This window comes from Dromaius novaehollandiae, chromosome 2 (assembly GCF_036370855.1).
Source record: "Dromaius novaehollandiae isolate bDroNov1 chromosome 2, bDroNov1.hap1, whole genome shotgun sequence".
Lineage (NCBI taxonomy): Eukaryota > Metazoa > Chordata > Aves > Casuariiformes > Dromaiidae > Dromaius > Dromaius novaehollandiae.
Window position 1 is genome coordinate 125,107,600 of NC_088099.1, and position 27,054 is coordinate 125,134,653.

At 38.3% G+C, this 27,054-nt stretch overlaps 1 protein-coding gene across 3 annotated transcripts in view; it reads left to right on the forward strand.

Annotated features, from left to right (window-relative positions):
• Window positions 1-24,282, forward strand: part of TPD52 (tumor protein D52) — a 106,405-nt gene extending 82,123 nt beyond the window's left edge. For 2 of the 3 annotated variants that reach the window (XM_064507368.1, XM_064507369.1), the window contains one exon: window positions 23,990-24,282. In XM_064507368.1, the coding sequence (XP_064363438.1) occupies window positions 23,990-24,143 (154 nt within the window). In that variant the 3' untranslated portion in view covers window positions 24,144-24,282. Of the gene's footprint in view, window positions 1-19,281; window positions 19,531-23,989 lie in introns of all 3 variants that reach the window. The other variant, XM_026100680.2, reaches the window with a different exon arrangement.
• Window positions 24,283-27,054: the final 2,772 nt, after the last annotated feature.

Below are 27,054 nucleotides of genomic sequence, written 5' to 3' on the forward strand. Positions count from 1 at the left end.
TCAAATTCTCAAGTAACATAAGGCTTAGAAGAAAAGAAGAATGGGGATTAGTGAAAAGCCTGAAAGTGCTGTGTGTGACATAAAGCCATGCCATCATCAGTAAATGACACAAAGCCCACCACTAAGCTACTTTAGACTTTGTGGACAGTGTTGAATGAAGTAGCAAAATTCTGCAGAGAACACCAAGGTTTTTCTTGAAAGAGGGGACTAGTAGAGAGAAAGAGAGCAAGAAGATATTTAATATTCTATTGTAGTGGTCTTTTCTGCTTGATAATGCCAGTCAGTGGGCAAATCAGACTTCAATGGCACAGTACTGTGTACTTTCTGAGTCTATTACAAGCTTTAATAGAGGCCTAGTGGCGTAAAGAACGTTTGGGGAGTAAATAGAAAAGCATGAGGGGATCTTGGTATTGATGAAAGTGCGTTCCTTCATGTGATTGGGAGGCCTACACACCATAAGCTGCTCTAGTAGCATAAACAAACACCTTCTTGAAGAATGTGGCATGCTTTCCTCTGATGTTGCTGAGAGGTTTTGGAGTGCGTGTAAGAAGTAGTCTTCCTCTTTTTCACACCCACTGCCTCCCACTCTGTAGAGTTACAGTTAGTTTCTGTATTGTCCTATGATATTTGTAATATGCAAAGTGAAAATGTTTCCTTTCATTTTTTTGCTGTAGGGAAAATCTCTTTTCCTTTCAGAAGTCGTCACATCAAAATACAGGATTGTTCTATGCTATTTTTAGGCGGACATTTAAAGAAGCATTATTTGGCAATATCACTGAGCATAACTTCTACTTTGATGTACAAATGAAGTTCTTGTGATGTGGGGCAGCTGTTCCCATAGCAAAGCAATTCTTCAGTGCAATTCATTATTAGCAAGCAATTGTTAAATGAATGCATCTGTTTGTACTGCATAGGCAGTGTGATGCTACCCAGGTGAGCTTGCCTCATATATTTTATTTTGTATCTCCTGTTATTGGTCGCTCAGCATTTTGTCAGTTGTTGAATGCTTGGCATTAAATTAGCTATCACTGTTTTTTTCTGAGAGTCTTGTATTCTTTTGTTGCAGAGATGTTTCAAGCATTTCTGGAAGTATGTTGCTTTAGGTATTTTTTATGGAGTTATCCTACCCTGCTTCAGGGCAAAACCTTGAAATTTGACAAGGATAACCTTAATCAGAGAGGTGCCTTGTGCTACTCACTTGATAATCCACTTACACTAGGCCAAGATAGTAAGTGTTTGGACATGCATCAAGATTTGATAGGGGCTTCTGGCTGGGATTCTTGAATGCATCAGCTCATCTATCGCCAGAGAGCTCTCAGTAGTTTCAGTACCCTTTAGTCCTTATAGATTGCTCTTTCAGACCAAAGGCAGCTTGAGCTGTGACAGTGGAAACTCATGTCCCTAAAGCCCAGGGAAGGAGGATGGACAGTAAGTCAGGAAGAAAGTGATGTCTAGGCTCTGTATTTCTTTCTTCTGGACGGTATAACAGGAATTTGTATATCCCAGTCCCTTTATCACTGTGTCAGTCATCAATCTTACACTTAAAGAATGAAGTATCATTTTTTTTAATTGGAAAATGGAGAATTTACACATGTTGATTTCTGTCAGAGCCCGGAGTAGTAGGTAGTAAAACCACTGATTCTCTTTGGGGAAGAAGAGAATTAACGCACTGAAAAGTTATGCTCTATTTTTCAGTTCTACAGCAGGCTTCCTATAGCAGTAATGTTGAATGAAACTTGAACTTATGCCTGAATTAAGAATGCTGGAGAATCTTACTTTTCATTTTTTTAGCTTTCAAATGCTTGTTTTTGCCACCTTAACTTTCTTATAATTTTCCTTCATGGAGTAAATACCAGAATAAATGAAGTATTAAAGGAAGTGTTGATATGGAAGGTATCTGTTTTTAGTCGTTTCTTTTTTTAAAAGCATTTTAATGTTAAAATGGGTTGTGCATGTATTCGGAACTTATTTTCAGTAGATAAGATGATTCATTCATATCTGTTGATATTTGCTCAAGGCAGAACTGAAAAAGTTGTCTTGCATTATACAAGTAGCGTAGACAATTATGTTAGATATTAGGTAAATAAACTTAGCATTAGGATACTTAAACTCTTAAGAGCACTTGCCTAAGGGCTGTTTAAAAACTCTCTCCTCCATAGAGGGCTTTTGAAAACACCTTAGATAAATATTTGTCAGGGATAATCTCCTTTAATGTAAAAGGTAGGGCTGGAGGTCTTCTCGCATCTTCAATTTTTCTGATCTGGGTCAAGATTTTAAAAAGTGGCTGGTTTTTAGAGATGACTTGCTTTCAAGACGAGTGTCTTGAAATGGCAAATACTATAGAAAATCCAGCTTTTCCACAGAACAAGCACCAAAAATCATTCCAAAATTCCTGAAATAATTATTTCTGCATGCTGTATAGAAAATACTGGATTTTTTTTTCCCCCAAGGATGTTACGTTCTCTTATAAGTGACGCAGGTGGATGAGAAATACTTGTAAATTCAATCTCAAAATAATCTGCTGAACTGCATTTGTAAATGACCATGAAATAATTTGGAGCTTGATGGGAAGTATTTGGCCCAAATATTGATGCAACTATTGCCCGGAATTGATTCTGTGACCAAAATTTCATTCATTCAGTCTTCCTAGCTCTCATTGCTCTCCATTTGCTAGATAGTTATTGGAAGAGACTGAGTTTTGGAGTGCATGTAAGAAGTAGCTCTAAACCAGTATACTGGCGGACTCAGCTAAACTGTGATTTGAATACATTTTCTGGCTCAACATGGTCTTGTAGTATTTATCAACAAAATAACACCATGGTGCAAGTATCTTCCCAACATCTGTCCTTCTAATTGTCTGTTCCTCATGCATGCTGTGAAGAAAAATGTCTGGTGTTCACTGAAGAATGAATGTACTGCTTACAGCTTTGTAACTGTTTTCTTTTAAGATGGAAAACATTAGGAAAAAAATTAAAAAACAGGAGCATGTGAACATTCACTATTGCCGTGGTAGAGCAATATCTGGTAAAGCCTATACACGTGTATAGTTTAATTAAATTCTGTCATTGCTTTTCTGCTTGCATATGTGCACATGCACAAAACAGTGCCTGAAGAGTCTTTAAGAAGGTATCTTGTTACCACTGCATATATCAATCAGTCATTTCATAGAAACTGCTTGGATATTGAAATTGGGGGAAAAAATAGTGAAAACTCTCAACAGTTAATAATGTAGAGCTAAGATTTTTCATTCACTTCATAGGACACATGCTAGCAGCTTGAATTGGAACAGTTTCACTCTCCTGAGTTAGAAGATGGCATCTTTATCTTTTAAGATTAATACAGTGCTACAATGAGAAATTACTTTTTTTAAGCCTTACTGAAGATGCAAGTTAGTTACCTGTGCTCAAAAGCGTCTTACTAACCTACGTATCATCAATCAGGGCACAAAACATTTTCTTGTGAAACATCTCTTCTGCAACATCCAAGGAACAAACCCAGAAAAAAAACAGGGGTTTGAATGTTAAATTTTAGTTTGATTAGTCCTTCTTGATATTTTGTAGTTTTTTGTACTTTTTTAAATCCAAATTTGCTACAAAAGATTATTATGTGAAGATATTTTAGCCTAGTGTTACCTTAGTTGTTGTTATATTTGAGTGTAACGGAAAACGTATGTTGCAGCCACTGCTTGTACTGCAATATAAAATAACACAAATGTTGCAAATGTTCTTCTTCCATCAGAAAAACTGTTGATTTTTCAGAAGGCTCAGCTGAGGATGTGTTTATTTGAATTGCTAATTGTGATAGTGATATTCCAAGAATATTCAGTTATTTACTGAATGTTGAGAAGTATTTATTTCTGCAGTCTCTTCTCCAATTCCTCAGGCAAAATAAACTGGGTTTCTTAAGTAAGGGTGAAACATTGGAATTGTGCCTTAAAAAGCTGGAAGGAGAGCACTGAAATCATTATTTGGAGCAAAATCTGTTCTCTGTATCATTACATGACAAGAGTGTGAAGAATGAACTTTTTACTTGGTGAAGGCGAACCCTTGGACTTTTCAGAGCCACTTCACTATCACTTTTGCAGCGGTAGAGTAGCTGCTGTCTTATCATTACCCCAGGGCTGCGGAGGTGAACCTGGCTGCTAATGCCAGAGGGGGATTCAAAAATTCCGCTGCTTCTCTTATCCATAAAGAATTGCTTTGGGAGCACAGAGTCCAATGCACAGACTGATATAAGTCCTCCTGCCAGGGCTTTCCACATCCTATCTAACAATAATTGCAGTGCTGGCTGAACTGTAACATTTTTGAGGTTTCTTTTTGATTTTTTTGATGAGACAGAACCCTCACTCTTTTGTTCATATGCTGTTTAGTTGTGCGTTGTGTGGCATGTTGCTAAAATCCTGTAAGTTAAATGAATAGCTTTACTTTCCATGTATGAAAATGATTCCTGAGCAAAAAGTGATGTGTTAAGGTTTAGTTAATTACTCCTAAACTGTTTTGTCACATAATATTATTAAGACAATTTGGCTTGATCAGTTATTCAAAGACTAGTTGCTAGTAAACAACATTTTAAGTGTTCTGCTCACGGACGAAAGGCAAAACAAATTGATCAGGTATTGTAAAAGGAAAGTTAATTCACATATTTAAACATTTCCATTTAATATTGTTTTACTTATGGAGTGGTATAAATACTGACTTTTTAACTAAACTATTTTTCATTGTGTATTAGTTGTATGTATCCATCAGTACAGGGATTAAATAACTTCATCTCAACCAGAATGCTTTCTTTTAAATTTCTTCTAATACTTCACTTAAGTACGGATGGCTAATAGTACTGGAATGGAAAAATGTGAAATCATGTTAAGACAGGATTCAAAAGGTAAGACTGAAACACAGTCCAATATGCTTCAAAAGGCAGGTAGATAGATGAGGTGCGGAAATTCTGTCAGCCTTGTTGGAGTTAAATTTAAGTGTTTGATACATAATCATTGATGTACTGTGGTGGTAACAGTGCTGAAACATACGCCTCTGTGGAAGCAAGTAGAGTGCGTATCCTGGTTTCAGGTCAAATTTCTGCAAGCGATAAACAACAGAGCAGATCCTGAGGACCATTCCTGTAATAATGTAAACCTGTACCTGCTTCCTGGTGGTAAATTGTGCTCTGGTCTATGTGGGTGTTTAATCAGCCAGGTAATCTGAGTTTATTCCCAAGTGTGTGAGCAACTTAATTTGACCTCTTTGATTACAACTGAATGCCTGGCTTTTTTCTTTATATTCTTTTATTCCTTCGTGTTCCAACTAACACCATCAGCTTCAAAAGCTTTTTCCTGTACTACAGCCATGATATTTTAAAATATCACATAAATTATTTTTTCAGCAATAAAGTATTTTGGGATTGGCATGTTAATAGACAAAATCAATTATATGTATATATTTCCTTTTCTATTTGTGAGAAAACTTTTAGAACAATTCTTTCCACTCCAGGAGTATTAGCTTTACTGTCAATACTTTCCTTAAATCTTTTGTTGAGTACAATAAACCTCCCTGTGCTTTTTATAGAGAGTGTGGTAGAATTTCACCCCTCATTTAAAATGTAGATAATACATTGTTTGGAGAAGTTTGTTTGAAAAAGTAGTTTGAAGTGGAATGAATTGTCACCTAGGCACTCTGTGTGTGTATGTATTGGGAACTTGATACTGTGGGAAAGCTGTAAGGCACCTTCTAAGATGATGGAAAAAAATACTGTAGTACAATTAGTTTTACTCACAAATGAGAATAGGATTTTGTTATTGTGATTAATTAGGTCTTACCATACTTTACCAGAATGTAAGCAATAGTAGGAGCTGAAATTCTTGAATGATAGAGAGAAAAAAATGATTAAGGAGTAAAAGGTGTAGAAGAAATCTTGCTCTCTTACTTTTGCTAACAAATATAACCACAAGCTCTGAATTCTGAGATAGGTGAAGGTGATAAGTAGTTCCCTTTTCAATGACTATACTTATTTTAACATCGATTGAGACAAAACAATTCTTTGTTTTAGTAATATTGCTGAATCTTTACTACAAAGCTTTACTACAAGAGCTGTTTTTACTACAAGACTAGTTGCTAACATTTCAGGTGTCCTCTTTATTCTAGGCTTTTAAATTGTAAATTCTCTTTTGATCTTCATTTGTTTTAATGAAATTTCTCCAATCTGCTGCATCTGCAAAACCTCTTCTCTTTTATTCTATTTTTTGTCTAACTGATTCCTGTTGATCTCATTCAGTAGTGGATAGAGGGATAACCACGTGTCCCAAATCATCTTTATGGCCTTGTCTTCTGTTATGAACAGAAGCAGGTAGAATCCACATTGGTGAATTTTTTTCTCTTGCAAAAAGAGCTAGTACCATTTCATCCTCAGCTGCTTGCAGTTGCCATCTCCCTTGTGCAACCATATTTCGAGCTGGATCGGGGAGCTGATCCAGAAGAAAACTAACCTTTTTTAGCTTTGGTTAGTTTTCCCACCAATCAGTTCCTTGATCTGGTTGGTAGCAGAGAGCTTGTGCTGTCATGAGGGCAACTTCAAGAGTGAGTAGGTGAGAGGAAAGGGAGACAGGTCATACTGTCCTTTTAGCACCTCAGATTTATGCTGGATTAATATGGCCAGGTAGTACCAGCCTCACAGCCTGTTCTACTTGCAGGGCAGAAGGAAGATGAGAATTGCAAAGCACTGCAACCTTCTCTTTCAGCTCTCTTGAGATAATTCACCATTGCAAAGCCAGGGGATTCACAGCCTCTGCCACAACCCACTTCTGAGCAGGTCCTAGGAAAGCGGAGGGGGAGAGGTTGAGCAGCCTTAGGTTTTCAAGGTAGCTTGGGATCTTGAAAGATCAGAAATGAAAAACAAGGGGGCCTGTGACCTAGAGAAGTGTATGGAAGGGTGATGGGTAGATGTGTTGCACTTCTCTGCAAGTATTTCCAAAGCCCTTCAGTTTTGTTCATCTATTCCACTACCTGTGAGTCTGCCATAATTCACTGGCAGAACCTATTTAATTTACTATTCCCAAAAAGTTTTTAAACCCATTAAAATACAAAACTTTTCTGTAACTAGACGTGAACATATTAAACATTCATTTTCAGTTTGTTAAACAAATGTTTCCCTGTTTTATAGGAAAACACTGTATTTTATAACAGCGTTTGAGATCTTTGGAGTCTTGAAAGATCTTTTCAGTGTTTGTAAGAATGTGAATATAAATGTTTGGTATTTTGCAGATACTGTTTAAAAGAAAAATGGGGTTTGAGAGCTTTAAGTCCGTTCCTGTGATTTAGCAGATAATTTGGGAAAGACTTTCAGAGCCACAGTGAAAATAAATTCTGATCAAATAAGGGAAGATATTTGCAGAACTTATGCCAGCAAAGTGGATGTGGACTTTTACTTTCCTAAGTAGCAAGCAATTTAGCAGGAGGGCTTAGAGGTCAGGACCTGGATGCACTAAAAAGGAACTGCAGTGATGAATTAAGGAGATCGTGGTACAGGGTATTTGATTTTTTTGCATATGAGCAAGGTTCAGGCACAAAATATACAGCAGTGATAGCAGACAGTGAAAAAGAGACACAGCATCCAGCAGCTTTCCTTTTTTCCTGCAGTATTACAGGAAATAGGCCAGGATGGCCGGTCCTTCCAGGAACAGGTTCTAGCAGCAGCTAAGAAGTAATGTTCTCATTGAGTGCTTGTATCTTGTGGCACCACCTGTAGAAACTTTCAGTGATTTCCTTCTCTGTTTTTTAGTCCAAGGCAGTTGGGATGGAAATACCCAGTTTATTCCATTATTACACAGGATTACGCAGCTATAGAAGGATGCACTAGAAAGGACAGAGGAAATATATCCAAGAGGTTCCATGCCATCAGCAGGACCTCTTAGCGGCAGCTTGTCTCTGTCCCTGTCAAATGTAGGCTGGTTTCCTGCCGTGCTGCCTGAAGAGCGGGGCCATGGCCCTGGACACCCTGCCTTCCAGCAGCATATAGTCACTGAAGTGCGATGCTGAGCTAGAGCAGGCTCTCTCTGCCTGAGCAGCATTAGGCCTGGTCTAATATGACCTTCTGGAAATTGGAGCCTAGTGCAGAAATGCATAAGCAATATAAACTTGGCAGGGGCCAGGCTAAACAAGAGCTAAAAACCTCTACTTGTCCTTAGCTGACTCCCTGAAAAGCCACCCTTATGCCCCTCAAAGCTCTTGATTTTGGGACTGTAGTACAGACCTATCAGATTTGGCACCGCAGAGAACCCATTGGCATGGGTTAGTAGTCAAAATCTGCACTGCAAGGGTGCTTTGACTGCTTCCAAACCCAGGCAGCCCTGCAGAAAGTGCCCCTTTGTGTGGTGTGACAGAGCTGATAGGCCCTGCTAGACCCGCACTCAGTACGGCTGAGGTCAGGTATCTCTGTATTGCATCTCCAAAAGTGGAAGTGCTGGGCTGGTGTCTCCAAACCCGAAGTAAAATGCAATGGATACCTCTTTTACATAGTGGAGGTTGTTTGTTCCATTTCCCCACTGACAGGAGTTGTAGGAGCTCCTAAAACTTGTTTTCCTCTTCAGAGAAGGTACATGAAGGTAATGCTGCACATTGAGACCAACAAATGTCGTATTCTTTGTCTGACGCACAACAGTTATTTGTTTGGCTTGAGCAAGTTCCCAGTAAGGTGAGCATTTCAGAGGCTGATTGAAAAGCTGAGAATTGTTCCAGATTTACATCTCCTATCTCCGTTTTCCCCAAAGTAAGGGGGATTGTAATTTCAGACTCTTGGTTAATGAGTTACAAATATTTGGAGAGACAGATCAGTCACTGCTAATTGATTCTCTGGACCACTTGTTCGCGGTTTTGAAGGTAATGCCTGTATTAAAGATGAGGCATGAAATAGTCCAAGTTAGTGATCTCTGTCAGACTATTAGATTGTACCACCCAGGAGGCTGCGGAAGGAGCAGTTGGAGAATGGGCAGGAAGAAAGTGAGAATATGGCATTAGTAAGCATAGCTGCAGGAAAAACTTCTAGTTTCTTCTAATATTTTACATGTAGCCTGGAACATAAACAAGTGAGAAGTCATATTTGAAGTCACTGGGCCAGGATAATCCCTATGGCCAGAAAGTGTTTTCTAAAGTAAAGAAGAAAAAAGCAAGTTTAGGATCATCGGCAAAGATTTGTTGTATTATTTAAATAGTTTGTTAGGTCTTACCAAGAGAAAATATGAATGCTCAACTCTAAGGGGTGGTCTTTGCCTTGCATGGTGAGAGGGTCATTCTGTGAGCACTTTGTGTTGGACTGGTTTTCGTTGCTTTGCAGCCTGAACTTCACAGTCCTGCAAGTTCCTGGCTCACATTCTTGTATGCTGCACTCTGAACGATTGACCCAACGTTCAGAAAGGCAACAGGATTTGTGAGGTTTTGTCTGTTTCTTTTTTCTCCTTTAAATTTTGTGATTTATATTCATAATCAAAACCCCCCAAATGAATCCATATTATAGTAGGTATTTTACTATCTATAGTTCTGCATTTAATAGCTATGGTCTACATTATGGTCATAATAAGTTGTGCTAAATAGAAAAGTAGACCCAGAGTCCTCAGATTATTTGGTGAGAATTATGTATATGTGCTTAATATTTAAAGAAATCCTTTACTGTAAAAATAAATCTAGGCTAAAACCAGTAACGTGGAAGAAGCTTAACCCTTTTCACTATACCCGGAGAAGTCATTGATAACTGCTGTGGCTGTTTGACTCCCTTGTTCAAAATAAAAAATAAATTAAAGGAAAGAGGAAGGGACTGAAAGAGCATTTCCTTAGCAGGCAGTCACACGAGCTATTGTTTGTGAGCTCCCCACCCCCATCTCTCTCGCACAGACTTACACACACATGCGCGCACACACACACGCACACACAAAAAGCCAGTTTTGTGTAGTTCTGAGCACACAGATGTTCCTCTTGGCATCCCTACAGTGTGGATAGGTTTTTCTGCAGACGCAGAATGTGAGGCTGCTTTGTTGGAGACAAAGTGTTGCCTGTGGTGGGAACTGCTGCAGTGATGGGAAAGTATCGTAATGTATTGTTGGATTACTGTGTTTTTTCTTTTTCTTTTTTTTTTCTTCAGTAGAGACAGTACATTAAAGTAGCTTTGTGGGCAGTGAATTGTTTGAGCCAATCCTGGCTAGTAACACACTCTCCTTGGAAAGCAGTCCTACAAGGTAGGGTTGGCATGGTTTGTACAGTCATGGGGTTTGTCCCAAGCATGTGCAGCAGTTCTGCTGCACTGAGTGGTAGTTTTAATAACTTTATTTAATGATTTAACAAAAATGGTCTGACTGTGAAGGTAGAGCTGTAGCGCTTTCAGCTCTTATTTTTTAATTGCATGAAGATCTGATACTATACATGCCTTCTTTTAAATCTTTTTTAGGACATATGTTCTGGGTTTCTGTGTAATAGTTCTAAGTAAAAAAACTCAAAATTAGAAACTTATAGCACTAAATATGTCTAAGCTTTCATACAGAAAAGGAAACAAGGCCTTTGCAATTAGTTCTTTTATTACAACCTCTTGTATTAGAGAACGCTGTGTTCCTTTGGAAGCAGTTGATGACATTGCCAGCCCAAAGCACCAAATCCAACTTTTCTGTTGTTGGCGATACTGAGCGAGAGAAACATAGACCTGTCAGCTGGGGTCTTGATTAAGTTCTTGTTGTCCATGCCACTTTATTTTTTATCTCCATATGCACAGATTTTGTCCTGACTTTAACTGTTTTGATTGGCAGTTTTATACCCTCAGAATAAACAAGTTTTGAGTTGGAAGGTCTGCTCATGCAGATCCAGTTGAAAGATTACACAACTGAAGATGGAGAAAATGAGGTATGGCTCATTTTCAAAATGGCTCAGAAAAGAAGGATTTTAACTTAAAAATTCCTGGAAGAAGCTGGTTTTAGAGTTTGGAGGTCAGACTACGGAGGACAAAAGCTTACTTGAGTATGTATGAGAACAAATCATTAATTATTTTGTTTCTCAATTTGTTCTTCTAGTGATAGAAGCTCTGTTTCTTCTTCTTTACCCAGATCTTTTTTTATCACTAGTTTCCTTACTGTGGAGAAAGATGAAGTGATTTATTTTTCTGTGGAGCTTTCATCTTTCCACATTTATGCAAAAAGAACTCATTCATTATTTGTTTTCTCACTTGTTGTTTTTGTATTACATTTAATGAAAACTTATCAGTGTTTCTCTATCAACCAGTATGCAACAAAAGATGAGTAAGTGGTTATAAAAAATGCATTATCCAAACAACTAGATCAGGAAGCTGGTGGTTCTTATAGTGTCATGGCAGTTACTGCTAATTCGTTTCCAAGTGTTCTTCACATACTGCATCCAGTTCTGCTGTTATAAATACACCAACTTTTAACTGTTCTTATACAGCCCAGAGGCCTGTTTCTTGTTTATCTCTCCACTGGAAACACTCTCACTGGAAACAGTGAATTGCTTTACTTATACTTATTCTAATCTTTTCCCTCTTCTTTCAGTCCCCTTTTCTGTGTAGCCCCCTGTTTTTAAAATATGAACGTGCTCTTCTTTCTGCTGTCATAAAAGTCAGTGTCCCTTGAACAGACTTCAATCCTTTCTGCTCCCTGTTGGTTTGATAATCCATTCTGCTGCTGTATCCAATGACAAAATTTCTTTTCTAGCTTTCTCTTTAAGTCCTTCCTTGTCTAGTTCTGACTTTCAACTTCAGATTTTGCCTTCATATCTCTTTTGAGGTATCCAGCTGCTCATTCCTTCTTTATTGCCTCCAAAACTAAATTTTCTGCTGTTCCTCCTAAGTCCCTCTTGACAGGTACACTCAGTGACAGATTTTGTATTTCCTTAACCTCAAGCATTATGGCATTAGGACGATCTTTGTCATTTCTCATATATTTTTTTAACCATGCCTTGTTTCCTGCTATTTGTATGCCTTCCAAAAGCTGCCCTTTGCAGTCTTGTGCTCACTCCTGACATCACTGTGTGCAACAGGTCAGTGGCTTGCTGGGTGAGCTATCTGACTTCTAGTGCCTTGTCCAGAGCCACGGCGTTCTTCATAGATGTTCGTTATACATTTTCCTGTTCTATTTCGTGAAACACTTGTTTTTATATCTGAAACATATCTTTCCCAGAACTGTCTGTCTCCGATTAAGGCCTCTAGTGTTAGTTTTAGCAGAAAACAGCCTTGTGGATAGTTTTGGCCCATGCTTCACACTCTTTCTTGCCAGTTCTTGAAAATACACGTGACAATGTCAAACAATTTGTATTTTTAAAGTTCCCTGTAAGAATCTGACGTTCTCTCTGAACAGGCTTTTATTAATCAGGAAAGCCATTTGAATGAGTAATATAAGTGTTAGCTTACAAAGAAATGCTCTTGATGAAATCTGAAAATGTCTCTTTTACAGGGGCACCATGACCTCTTTTTCATCAGAAAGTCTGTTCAGTACTAGTCTGTATTGTGCATTCAAAATATAAGGAGCTAAGATTGCTCCTAGGACATTCAGATTAAAGGTACACAAGTAATTGAAACTAAAAAAAAAATGTAACTTGACATACCTTAAAAGGTTGGGTAATATTCCCTGGTTTTTAAATACAGGTATTTATTTGAGATTTGCATGCTCATTGATGCTTCAGTATGGTCTTTGTGCACTTAAAGTTGTAAAGTTAATAATCTGTTGTTACAGTAATGCTTTTTTTGTGTAAGATCCTGTTTTAACTGCTTTTAACTTTGTCAGTCTTTAGCCATCATGTTGATACTGTTAGATATTCTAAGCTAAAATGTTTGATTTCTTCTTCTCTGAGCCTCATCCTGTTGTCTGAGCAATCTGCATATGTTGCATCTTATAGAACACCTGTGTATTATCTAAATGCAACTCAGCTTGTGCCATAGGTGAACAGAAAAGTGACTAAGCAGGCCAGAGGGCAAGTGTTATGGATAGGGCTATGCAAGTGCCAACACTCAAAAAGGAAAACTGGGGAAAACGTGGGACCAAGGAGGTTCTGTTGGACAGGTGAAGAGACTGGTGGTTTTCAGCAGTCCCTTGGGAGGAGCGGTCCTCAGTGTGTGGCCTTAGTTACTTGATAAAGGGGAATCGTATGGTAACTCCAGCTCCTCTTATCTTAGAGCCTCCTTCTCCCTCAAGCACACCAACTCTTACCAAACCACTGTTCTCCAAAGGCTTTACCCATCTTGTCCAAAGTTGTATTTCTCAACCTGCATCTCCTCCAGACCTCCCACATACCTCCTAGTCTTTCTCTGATTATTCTCCCTTCTTAGAGACCCTTCAAGCATTAGTGCCCCAACCTCCCTTTAGGCGCCTTCCCATCTCTCCTACTGGATTCACAGGCAGCTGAGAATTTGAGCATCTGCTTCAGATGTTCAGGAACTCCCTTTTCAGTCTGGCTGGATATGCCAGCTTCATATGTTTCCAGCACTCATTGCCACAAGATGAGCCATTCTAGCCATCACCACCACCCCAGTCTTCTGCAGCCCAGCTCTCCCAAGAGAGCAATAATTCTAACTGTGTATCTATGTTGGGGTTTAAAGACAAAGATGGGAGCACTGGATCAGGAATAGAAGACGTATGCAAAAATCTGCAGACAGTGCATAAATAATCCTGGCATGCTGAAGTTTTTCCTCTGTAACAGCTTCTTCAAGCTTGAGGGGTGAGCACCTAGGCTGAGCAGGTTTTTTCATGTGTTGTTATTGCTCCCTTAGCTAGTACCATTACATGGACAGTAAGGGGGAGGAACAGTCTGATTTGAATTTTGATACCATGTCTGAATCATCAAAACTCACTACTTTTGCTCCCTTATGAGAGACCTGTCAAGATTGTTGCAAGGGGACTGGAACTGGCTGAGTGAGAGGATTGAGAAGCATTGAAAGGAAAAGAGAATTGAATTTAACTGGTACTGGTGAAGGAGTAAACTGTGATGGGGTAAGAAACTGAAAGGAAAATGAGATAAATATGTCTGGATAAATAGGTTGGGATCAGGAACAAGGGAGGAGGCAGTAGGTAAGGGGAGGGACAAAAAAAAAATCTAAGTTTTTTCTGGGTTAGAAAAAGAGAACTGGAAATGCCTGATCAGATCCCAGGGAGGATGGTGAGAGATCACATGAGGAGATGGATTTAGGGGAAGCAGGAGGAAACAAATATAGGAAGAGAATGAATTTAAGAGCTTGTGTGTTAAGAGGAACACTAGAACCAGTATTGTAGAGACTTTTAAATTTGGAGCAGTGAAGATTTAGGACTATATACATGAAGAGTATCTGACTTGAGACAAGCTCCCAGAGTGGATAAAGAAAGAACAGGAACTGTGATGGGAGTCACAGTGGAAAGCTGTGGAAAGATGACTATCTGCTAGAGCATGCTTCTGTTCAGAGTTTTGATTGGAATTAATCCAGAACACTGGGATCTTCCACTTGATTTTTTTTTTCACTTGAGTACCTTTCTCTTTCATGTCTTGAGCAGTTCGCCTGTCTTCTGGTACCCATAAGCATGAAGGGCAATTTTTTTTAAATCTTTTGTAGTATAACTGGGATCTTGTTTTCTATTTAAATGCATTATAATATTTATTTTTAAACATTTTGTAAGTTTTGAAACAATGTTTTCATCAAAATAAATTCTTACATAATTTAAACAGCAGAAAAAATGTAAGACAGTCTGAGCTAAAGACACAGCTTGCTTTTATTCAGTTTCTTTGGAGTGATATTTCCTCTCAAGTTGAAGGATATGTTTTATCTTATAGACCAAGAAAGGAACTGGCGTAGATTGTTGTATGATGGCATAACTGTATCTGATACAAGTTCTTGGATGACAGGAGCCACCTTTTGCAGGTTTCATTCGTCAAAGTTTATCTCACCACGCCATAGAGAAAAGGTTACAGCATTCATCTTTGTGATATGAAGTGCATTTTAAAATACAGATTATCCTTCCTCTTAAAAAGAAACATACATTTCCAAAATTGACTGTGGTTTTTCCCTGTCTTAGAAACAAACGTCATTGATTGATATCGTTATAATAGCAGAGAATGACAGCAAGTTTGCCATGGTCTGCTCAGGTGTTTTCCATGGCAATCATGAAAATTGTTGTAAGGCTTTGTATTTACTTTGTTTTAGCTACCAACACTTGAAAACTTCCATGTTTCAACTATACCGGTGTCTGTTGTGTTATAAATTAGCTGCCAGTCATCTTAATAGCCAGCAATGGAAGCACAGATAAACAGGCCAAGGCCCCTGAACTTTGAGTCTCACAGAATGACGATATCAGGGCTTGACCAGTACATTTAAGTTTTGGTCAGCTCTGTAAATAAAAATGGAGATATCACACATCGGGTGACCCCCAAATTCTGCTACTTTTATCAGTCTGGTAGTATTATTGAAAGTCGTTGGGAAGATTTGAAGAACATGCAGTGACATTTGTGTGAGTGCATGTTTCTGTAAGCTCTGGTTGGCTGTGCATGTTTTGAAGTGCTCCAGAATTTGTTTTGTATGTCAGCAGCTAGCTAATACCCCCCAACTTTTTTGGCAGTTCATGTCTAATTTCTGCTTTAGCAGTGGTCAGAACGCAGTAGGGCTTATCTTGGACTCAGGTACACAAAACACTGATTGGCTTTAATAGTGCTTGCCATAGGCTTTACTCAGGTACTCTTGTCAGAAAGCACAGTATGCTGATGAATGTTGTTTAAGCTGATGGTTTCATACAAGTTTTAAGCACTCTACTTAACGCTCCCAAGAACATGAGATGGATAAAGAGCTTTTATCTGGCAGAGTATATCCTTTTTGCATATAAAAGGGTGGTTTTGACACATTTATCATGGCATTTGAAGCAAAAATATTCTGAAAACTGGCTAAGCAAATGTCAGAAACAGTAAATGCTTAGAAGAAATCAGAAAAAGATATTTGCTTGCTTAGTTCATAGAAAGATGCAAACAAACAAATTGAGTGGGAAACAAATACAGCTGAAGCAGCAATGGGTTGATGAGTCACAAGAAAAAAGATTATATTTTCTGATGGAATGTCACCAGCAACCTTGGAGCACTTTTGTGAAGTATTTGATGGCAGAGAACAGGGATGCTTTGAAAATCCTATTTTGAGCATCCATCCTTCTTTTGAATGACTGGCTGCTGATAATAAATTATACATGAACAGAATTTACAGCAAAAGGGACGTTCAGGTCATCACTCTGAACTTCACTGGATCAAGAGACATGAAATTTCAGCAGGTAGCCTTGAAGTGAAGTAAAGCATTTGTTTTGACATCTATTCACTTGAAGCCATCAATGGCTAAAGAGTTTCCTTTTGGTGATTTGTTCCAGCTGTTAATCAGTATAACTGATAAAAAGGTTATTCTAACTTGCATTTGTCTGACCTCAGTTTCCTGCCATTATATGCTTTTAGATTTAAGAGATTTTCTTTTTATGGATTTAAGAGTCTTTTATATCAGTATTTTCTTGCTGTGAAGGTATAGATAACTCAGTCTTTTTTTTTAATAACTTAACAGATTGGGATCTTTAAGTGATTATTCCTTTTTTTGCTTGTTTTCAGTCCTCTCTTTAACAGCCTTTAAAAAAAGGTAGGCACCAGCACACGACATACCGTTCTAGTTCTCTCTCTTATCCAGGTTTCCACTCTTTGCAGAGTTCACACTACCTTGCTCCTGCCACTTTCCCCTGTCTTGTTTACAGATACAAGGCTACTATTGGGTCTTTTTGCCCCAGTGTTGACGGGAGCTCATGTTGAGTGTCTGTCCATTATGATTCCTGTATTCAGAGTTCCCGTAAGCAGGATTGCTGTTCCCCCCTTGCTAGGTGTAGGATGTGTGTTTTGCCTGAATAAGTCCACTTTACCAGGTTGTAGATTGCCATGTATGCCTATCCTGCCTTCAACTTGATTAAGCAATCTGCTAATCTTTGTCTTATCCATATTTTTTTATAAACAAGAATCGTATGTACACTGGCAGCGAATGAGGGATTGAGGGAGATTGGTGCACTCTTACTGTCTTCCCTTCCTTCAAGCCAGCAGTGAGTATTCTGTACAAGAAAAGTGCGGCTCTGGTCAGCTGGGACCTATGTCTAGATAGCTGCTTGAGCCAGCCACGTGGCCTCCCTTTGCTGCTAAAGTTGAGACCGCTGTAGGCTTAGGATGCATCTGTGAACACTTCAAAACATATTGAGAAATAAAATGAATTGTTTCACACACAGCTCTGTCTCACCACAGCTATACTGCTTTATCACAAGGTAAGTTCATTTAGAGGTGGGCTTGCTCTCTGGGGTTGCATCATAGTTTCTATATTGCTAGTGAGGAGCTACAGACATATATATATGTATATGTATATATATAAGTGAGTGTGAGCAGTGGTGAAAATGGTGAATGAAAAATCTGGAGAAAAACGATTGTCAAATTTAATTAATGACCATCTTTGTTGTTGTGTTTTTTTCTGAGATTGATAATGTAATGTCTTCCACTTAAAAACAGGACATGATAAGAAACAATTAAGGTTCTTACGCTGTTCTGTACTGTACTATGTTAACGTGCTGAAGTAAAAACTCTTGAATAATAGATGTGAAAAACATTTTGAAATTCTCACATTACAAAAATGAGAGAAATCAAGGCTTCTAATGGCATTCTCTGTAGATATTCTCTCTAACCCTATCTTTGAATTGTTTTATATCAGTATATTTTATATGGATAGTTCATCCATAGATTCCTTTTATTTCTGTTGTTAAAAGCCATCACTAGAATGTGTTAGGAGATGTAAAAAATACTAACAAAAAAATGTAAACAATCCAAACTAAATTCTCTAAATCATGGGATTGGTATAGGAATAACAAAACAGAATTAATTGCTCTCTTCCTATTCCATTCACACAGGCAGGCTTATTAGGTGTGGAACAGATGGTATGGAGCAATGAATGGTGGGTGAGAGTGGTCAGAGCAGGCCCTAGGAGTTAGCTCATTTAGCTTTAAATTTCACAGGTGATCATTCCAAAGAAAGCAATGGAAATTGAAAAGCAGTAACAAAATAGAATGAATATAACCGAAGATATTCTGTTTGTCTTTCAAAACAGTGGTCTTATATTTTTGTAGTATGGAATAGAAAGATATCTGTGAATGCACTTTTAAAGTGAGAGGGAAATATTTAACAAGACCTGGTGAGACTCAACCGTTTCTATAATTGCATTGTTATTTTTTTTAGCTCTATTGCCAAGAATAAAAGGTTTGTTAACTTTAAAATAATGATTTCAGTATTATTAACAGAAAAAGCACTGCTTGCTAATTTGCATGCAGTTTTAAATATTGGATAGTTTAACAAAATGCCTGTAATTTAGAATCTGAATAAAATTCCTGATGCCGTTTAGTAATAGGAATGCTTCCTCTACATGTGAAATTGCACACCTGCAAAACTACTCTCCTGTTTTCTTTGTAGCAAACAGTATAATTATAATCAAAAAAAAATTTTTACTTACAGCCTCCTGGTTTGTACATGCTCACTGCTTTCTAAGTTAACTCTCTCCGTAAACCTTTTGCTGTAGACTGAAATGACTTTTAAATTAAAAAAAAAAGATTGAACCCCTTAGCTGTCTCGAACATTAGCAAGAGTTGAAATATAGCATTCCATGTAATCCCCCTCCGAATTTTTTTTTATTTTGTAAAAATATTACAGGTTCCTTTTGTTCATATATATGTTTTAAGGGGACATTAAAATAATATCTATTAATATTTAAAGTTTATTAAAAATTACAAGTTGAGATCTTGACTGAAAAGTTAATTTGGGTGTTGTTTCCTTTGAAGTTTTAAGAGACTTAAAGCTTCAGTGCAAAAGTGAAAGGGTAGGTTAAGAACCAGATTTCAGTGAAAGGGAGATAGAAACTCTGAGATGCTTAAGTTTAGAAGGGTACGTTATATGCTATTTATGTGTATTCTGCAAAGAAAGGACCTGCTTTTTGTGCAAGTTAAGACACAATAGTTTGATATTTACGTGCAAAGAAAAAAAGCTCTACTTTCAATGTAATGACAGCACATCGACTTTAATTTTTTCATTTGCTTTTAAAGTTTCTTTAGGCAGCATTAACAAAGCTATACTGCATGCTTTCTGATACATTTTAGCTAAATCCATATGGACTTAAGGTTTGAGTATGAAAAAGGGTTTCTTTTGGCTTCTTCTCAAGTTCTTTACCATGGTAGCCCAAGAGCTGCAAAGAGCACTGAAACAGTTAGCTGCGACAGCTCCGACTGAACTTTTAAGTCATTTTCTGCAGAAGGCTGTCTGAGAAAAGGTACGCCCTTGCACCCAACGTTTTGCCCGCTCCAGAACGGACGAAGGGAAGCCTGCGAGCAATTTGTCGAATTGCAGAAAGCCTTTCAGAGGACACGCATCCTCGACTGCGGCTGGAGGGAGGTTTCTGTCAGGCGGCTCCACGGGTACCCGCGCACCACCAGCGCCGTGGGAGACGCGGGCAGCCGGCAGGGGACGAGGAGCCAGCGGCTGCAGCTGGGCACCTGCCAAGGTGACTTCACCTCCTTTCATCTCCTTCAACCTCCCGCCTCCAAACCGGGATGTCAGTCTGGGTCCCTCCACCCAAAGCTTGCATGCCCAAAGGATCAAAATTGATAGCTCTCATGGGGAAATGATTGTTAGCAGAAAAGAAAAATAAATGCACTTTAAGCCTCAGCTCTCTGTTTACATTTTCAAGGCTCTGGGCAAGAAAATGGAGCTACTGTTTTTTCCAAAGAACCTGCTCCAAGGTTGTCAGGATGGCGATAAAGTATAACTGAATAGCAAGGGGGGGGATGGAGAGGCCAGCTCTGCTCTGGCGTAGTGCCATTCAGGAGGAAGGAGAGGAGAGGAAAGCTTTCGCAGTACGATTTGGCTTGTGTGTAGAAATGCTGTGGGATATAAGGGCCTGAATGAGTTATGTATCCCATATGTGTTACCTCCATAAATTCATTTCTGTCTTTTCTAAAGAAGTGGAGAAAGCTTTGAGTCTGCTTGTAAAATACGTTCTTTAAAGTTTCGTAGCAGATTCCTGTACCTTAATTTATATTTGCAACCAAACTATCTTTGTTTACTTCAAAGTGAATCTAATACTAGCACCTGTCAATAGAAGTGGTAGGAGAAAAGCATGTGCATCCTTGACAAACTCGGTACGTGGGGGCTGCATGGAGGTTAAGGGTTCCTGCCAATCCTCCTGACATGGGATGATCTTGAATGCTGGCATTGTCACGTAAAAATAAAGCAAGTGCTTTTGCAAAATGAAGACGACAGTCTCTTCCCTTTTATGCAGGTGTCATGCAGCTCCTAGAGCGCTGTTTCTGGAGCTCACAAAATGCCTGCTTTGTCTCTGGGCCCTGCTTAAAGCTTCTGCTTTGAACGTAGGATAGTTTCATGTGTTTTAGGGATGAATTCCTTTGTGCCGTGGGTAGAATATGATTATCATGCCTGGAGCAACCTAGTATTTCCTTTGGCTTCAACAGAACGCCACTGCAAGTTGTAGTCACGATTCTGCTTTTTATACCTCTTCCTCTGATCATTTATCCTAAAACTTTTCAGCTGTAAGGAACATCTGTCATGACAACAAATGTTTATATCCACACAAATTGGCAGTTGCATCAGCTCCTGAAAGTGAGGTTCTTCAGGATCTCTTTGTAAGCAGGTGTGCAGTGACTGAAAAATTTTCTTTAATAATTAGATTAAGCATGATTAAAGTATCTGCAATCTGTGTCTGAGTTACTGCAGCAGCATTTTAAGATTGTGGGGCTTTTATGAAAATACAGTTGCTTGGTTATTGCATTACAAATATATGCTAAAGTCACGTCCAGAAACTTGAACAAAGTTCTCACAAAGTCTTCCTAATGCTATAAAATACAGGCACTTGTGCTTAAGATTTATGCACTGAATTTGCTTATTAATCATAAGAAGTACAGTTCCTTCACAGATTTTCTTCATGGGCTTTGCTGGTGCTGTATAACACTTTCCGATTAGAAAAAAAAACTGATTTCCTCTATTCAGTTGCAAAACACTCACTGTTGTCTAGCAACAAGACCAAAAGGAGCTGTTGCATGATGAAGGTAATATTTTGTATTTCAGTTACAAATATGTAGCTCTTAATATTTTTCCTACTCTGCACAAGTAGTTGTTATCGAATCTAGATGGGACTTCTAATTTAGTGTAAACCTCATTCAGATTAATATTCTGTAGACATGTTGGATTATGAAGAGTTTTCACAATAGCATTCTAGTTTGTCGTATTGGTGAGCTTTTTTTCTGTAGGAGAAAGGAGAGAAGAAAAAGGCAGAGAGTTGATTATTGGGATTTAAAATTTATCACAAACCCAGTAACTCTAGTATTAAGTTTTATTAGATTAAAAACATGTCCTTCACCTGTACTTTACAGATTTGAATTTAATATCACTCAAGCTTTGATAGTTTTATGGAGTATATCTTGACTTTTCAGTGACTTTTTCTTCTGTGGCTCTACTCGGTAGTTTCTTTCTTTTCTAGATGATATGCCTATACTGTTTTCTGTGCTTACTTATCACCTGCCTTATCACTTATCCTCCCCTTTGTATCTTCTGTAGTCTCTCTTTTTTTTCTTTTTATAAGGTGTCTGCCCCCTCTTTTTTGTTTCCACAGCCCATTTCTCCCTCAGAGTTCCTTCTCTGCCTCTGCTTTTGCCTTCTCTCCAAAACTATTTTTTAACTTAAATTTGGCTTCTCTCATTCTCCATCCACTCCTTACACTCAGAGATAAAGGCTGAAGAGTCTGTTAATTTATGCCAAACAGAGGATTAGGGATCAGAATAACTTTATGATTGGATGCTAAAGCAATTTTTCTAGCCAGTAGCTGTCAAAGGTATTGGCTAGATGTTTCGATTCATACTAGAGGATTTTCTGTAGGTTTGTCCCTTACGCTCAAATGCCTAAAATCACTAGCCAGCAGCTGTCTTTTATTTAAGGTTCTTCAGCTGTTAGCAGCTGGAAGGAATAGGAGGTTTCCTCTTTTTTCCTCTTCTTATCTCAAAGCATCCTGACTTCTTTGGGGAACTTTCTCTTTTAAGTAAGCCTAACAAATCCCAGAAGCTACCTTCCCTTTTCAAGGTCTTTTGCATTGTCTTTTGATTTTGTTTTGCCCTTGTCCTAGTTCTCTGAAACGTTGCATGTTACCTTTCGTGAATTGTTATCATCAGTCATGAAACTGTCCTGTTAGGAAATGCAGGTAGTTCACAAAGAAAGGGGTAAAACTCATCCTTTCCAGCTACGCAGATGTAGCAACCTCGCACAAGCCGGTCTTTGTCTTTCGTAGCTGTGCCATGCTCTGCACTGCAACAGTTGTTTTACTCACTTTTTGGGCAGATCAGTGACTTCATGTTTTTAAGAAAGTGTGTGACGTTTCCACTGTGTCGATTCATACAGACCGAGAAAGGGTTCGTGAGGACAAACCTTTGCAGAAGCCCTTGCTCCACAAATACCCTCTGTAGCTGCTTGTTCAGTGTAGAGCTATAAAATGATCGTCCTTTTCTGTTTGTTACATAACCGAGTATGTTGCACAGGATAACCAAGAACCATGGGAAGTTAATATAAAATAGAATTGCCAGAAAATAAAAATAAGCATGTGCAAATCCAGCAACTTTTCTTAAAATGGTTAGTTTTCCAAAGGGATCTTGGTTGATGTGCCAAACAAAGTTCAGACCCAGTTCAGTTTTACTCCATGTCGTTGTCACATGACAAAGATTGCCTGCCTAAGCTGAAGAGGAAAATGAGCAAGGTGGAACTGTCATGCAGCAAACTTCTCTACTATGTTTTCTGCAGTTTGTAACTGGAGGATGGTTGTTTTCAGTGGCTGTTTTCTAGTTTTTGCTCAGGATGGTCAGGCTTGATACATTTTCAGCTCTTTCTTTTAACAAGGAAAAAAGGTGTTTGGCTTGAACTTTCAAAATGAGAATAATCCTCAGTTTTATTGCTACACTTTGATCAGTAGCTCTCCAAGTGCGTTATGAAAGATGTCAGCATTTCAAAAATCTTCACTAATTCAGCACGGTGAGCTTGACATACGGTCTAACTTTAAAACATTTTGAGCACTCGCCTCTGCTTCTGACTTAAAAGGAAAACAAAAGAAAAAGTAGAACAATAAACCCCAACCCTGTAGGCAGAATGTTTCATTAGAATAGTTGTGGGGTTTCTTTTTAATTATATGTATTAAAAAAGTTGCAGACAATATGCACTTTTAGGGGAAAGAAAAAGAAAAGGAAAGTTCCTTGCCTGAGGCCCAGAGCTGGAAATATAAGCCATAGTTAGCTGGCATGATGTTTTTTTGATAATAGCAATGTCACCAGTGATCTAATGATGACTTGTCCTCCCCTTTAATGATATATTGTCTTGCAGATAATTGTGTGCAGGATGCCAGATGATACAATAACATATTTTAATAGAAGACAAAAAAAGTTTCCTATATAATAGCTGCTTTTCTGTAGAGCCTCCATTCCCTTAGTGGGATCTGTTGTTGCCTGCTGTTCCATGGACAGGATTATATCAACAAAGATTGGCTCTGCCATGTTGCAAAGTATGTCCTTGGATCTCTGTGTAGGGTTATTAATCCCTTAAATGTATTTTCTCAATCACTGAACCTGTAAAGGTTTCCTGTCTAGTATTTGTCTTTCCTTTTGGTGGAAGCTGTTATCAGTGATAAGTAGGGCTCAAAGGAGAATACTATATGCATGAAAGTGAATGGTTTAAAAGAAAGAGAAATCATAAGACCAAACCCTGAGATAAACTCAGAATTTAATCTGTCTTCGTATCCTAAGTTCACTGTTTTAGTGCTGCTGCAGTATGATTCAGTATTAAATTCCATTATAATACATTGTTTTCTATGGGCTGCTACTCCAGTCCGCAGAGAGGAGCGATGCCTCAGAAGATGCAAGACTGTTGCTTATCAAAGCTTGTCTTGTTCTCCCTCTCCTTTTTGTCCACAGAAAATATCAGAGAGGATCCCGAGTACGTCTGAGACTGCTGGATCTTGAACTCACATCTAGATTCTTGGGTGCAACAACTGATACAACTTTGCTGGAAGCTGATGCAGTGCTTTTAGGGCTCGTGGAAAGCAAGCAAACAAAGCAAAAGGAGTAAATTTCATATAAATAAATCCACTTTATACGCTTTGAGCTAATTATACAAATGAAATGTTCCCTCAGGAAATGAATGAGAAGTTTCTTTCCTCTTGGCTATGTAAATAGTGAGATCAATAAAAGACAGTAAGTACATCGTACCTGATTCTTACTCATTTTTTATTTATTCACCTGTCTAGCCATTTGCTTTTATATTTACATCTGAAAAAGCTTCGTTAGGTAACACGAGCTGAATGTTTGCATATTCTTGCTTAAAGAATTCCAAAGTTTACCCTCCCGTCCCGAAGAAATGTTGATCAAAATTGTTGTTCTTTCATGGAGGAATTCCAGAGCTGGCTGTCGCATTGCTCCTTCAAGTAAGATGTTTCATACAGAACAATGTTGAGGATTCCTGGTTTCAAAGTTACAGTGAAGAATTTGTACAGCAGATATTGGTTTTGGGATTATTCTTTGCTTTAATACGAGCTCTCATTTCCAAAGCATGTTAGTAAATTTTGTCTGGTCATTATTATAAATGAAAAGAAACCATTTCAATGTAGCAGGCTAAGTGTAGTGCCTTGGATTTCTGTAAGTAAACTTAGAAAGATAGAGATAATGGATATTTGAATTTACAAGCCATGAATCATGCTCTGTTGTTTCCATATCTTTTTTGAGCATTTGCTATCAGAGAGCTTTTCTGTTGATTTCTGGTATATCCAAGTCTTAATTCTGCATACTGATCTGTATAGTGCCTAGCAGATGTGAGGGCAAGTGAAATTTGTCATTTAAAACACCAGATTACCAAAGAAAGCCTTTAAATCTTAAAATGTATTTTTTAAAATGTTGGAATAAAGTGAGAATTGATAAGGTCATATGCTTTGCCAGACTGCAGTGACAGTCCAGTGACAATCATTTCTAATTATTTGTAATAATTTAGCAAATTGTGCATTGACTTAAGATATTACTCAAATCCCCATGGTCTTTCCATTGGAGCAGGCAGCATGAGCAGTGATGGAGGCACTAAAGGATGGTATAGCTCCTTTTTTGTGTCATGACTAGGTATTTCTGTATTTCAGTCACATGAGGGAAGGGGTGATATGGGATCCATAAAAAATAGGGAACCAAAGAGCCAGCTCTAGGCTGCCACAACTCACATACCACTTTCCTTGCCTATATTTTATCTATAGATCTATATTAATATAGATCTATAGATAGATCTATATAGGTCTATAGAGGTCTATATGTGTATCTAGATACTTGGATAAGAGGTCATCAGAGCAGAAAATGTGAATAATTCTGTTAAGCTGCAGCTGGCCTGTGGGTCAGAGATTTGCTACCCAAACTTTAAAAGTCTTCATGTGGTTGAACAAAATTTTGTCATACAGAAAAGGTTACACAGATTTTGATCTTTTTAGAGCTCTTTTCCAAAAACAGTTTTCTTTTACTTTAAAGGTTGTCTTCTTTTATTCTTTCCTTTGAAAGCATACACAAGGAAAAGGAAAATCAAAGCTTATATTTAAGTTCCTTTTCACCTAGAACCAGAGGCCTACCACACTATTGTGTGATTCTTCCTTACTCTCCTGCCCAAAGAAAGACTTAATTCCTTTCCTTCCTTTGCCCTCTTGCAACACTGAGAAAACAGTTATTGTGCAGGCATCAGCACCTATGGATAGTCTCCAAAATACATCTTATGCATGATCTGTCAAGAAGAATGTTTTAAAATAAAGTGTTTATTTGCCCAAAATACAGGGAGGAATCACGTGGAAAATATGTAATCTTTCTGAAGGAAATGGACATGTTTTAGCAGACCCTTTCACAGTTTTGCAAACTGAAGTTGTGTTTCTGAAATCAGTAGAGCTCCAAGCAAGAGAGAGGAAACAAGCCATGTGAGCTTATTTTGTTGCCTTAATTTGCTCATTCATCTTAGTGATCTTAATTAGGGGAGTTTGAACATGAATTTTGTTGGGTGTTAGCCTCCAGGTGAAGAGTTATGCTACCACTGAAATAGAGAAAGAGGGCCTTTTTAAGAAACCAGAAGGGATTTAAAATATCAAAGATAATCCTTCCTGTTAAAAGTAACCCATCTTACTTGCTTGATCAAACTTCAACAAGAATGATTCAAGAGGAAATATATGCATTAACTTTTCAGGGGCATACTATGATATTAAGACTTATTTTACAGCAGACTATCAAATATTGATTTTATCAAAGCTTCCTCTGGATAACCCTTAGAGAAGTGGCTTTTAAAGACTGTAGTGATTGCTAAATGTGTAGTCTGATTTGTTCAAAACCAGCTTAGTATTTTAGTTGGAAATCCACAGGTTCACAGCCTTACAAAGTGAGCTTGCCTTCCTTTGAGGGCAGTAAATTGGCAGGCGCTCAAGCTGGTATCCTACACTTTAAGTTCCACTGACATTAACTGTATGGTTGAACCTTCACAGGCTAAAGCCTGCTGCTAGCCTTTCTGGCTTGTGGAGAACCACTGTTTATTTATGCCCCAAGCTTATCCTGGGTGACCTTTCAAGGCAGTTCATTATGGAACCTCTAAATTCTGAATGTCCTCCTAGCAGGACTGCTCAGACAGGAGTCATCCAGTAGAGGAGCTTCCATTTGTGGTAGCCGATGCCTGTTACACATAGTCTTAATTCCTTGTACCTCCCAAATGAATTAGAATGATAGGGCGGGGAATTTGAGATGTCTCCATGATAGGTTGTTTGTATACTTTGTGTTTTATATTTGTCATACCGATATATTCCAAAAAATCTGCATAGAATGCACATGCTTTTTTATTTAATGTGGTGTAAGGAACCACCAATGTGTTCAGTGTTAAACAAGCAGGCTGGCACACTTGCATGGCAGTGTGTCTTGTAGAAGTTATAAGGCTGTTCTCCTTTCTGACTCAAATCGTTTATAAGAGGAGAAATTGATAATGC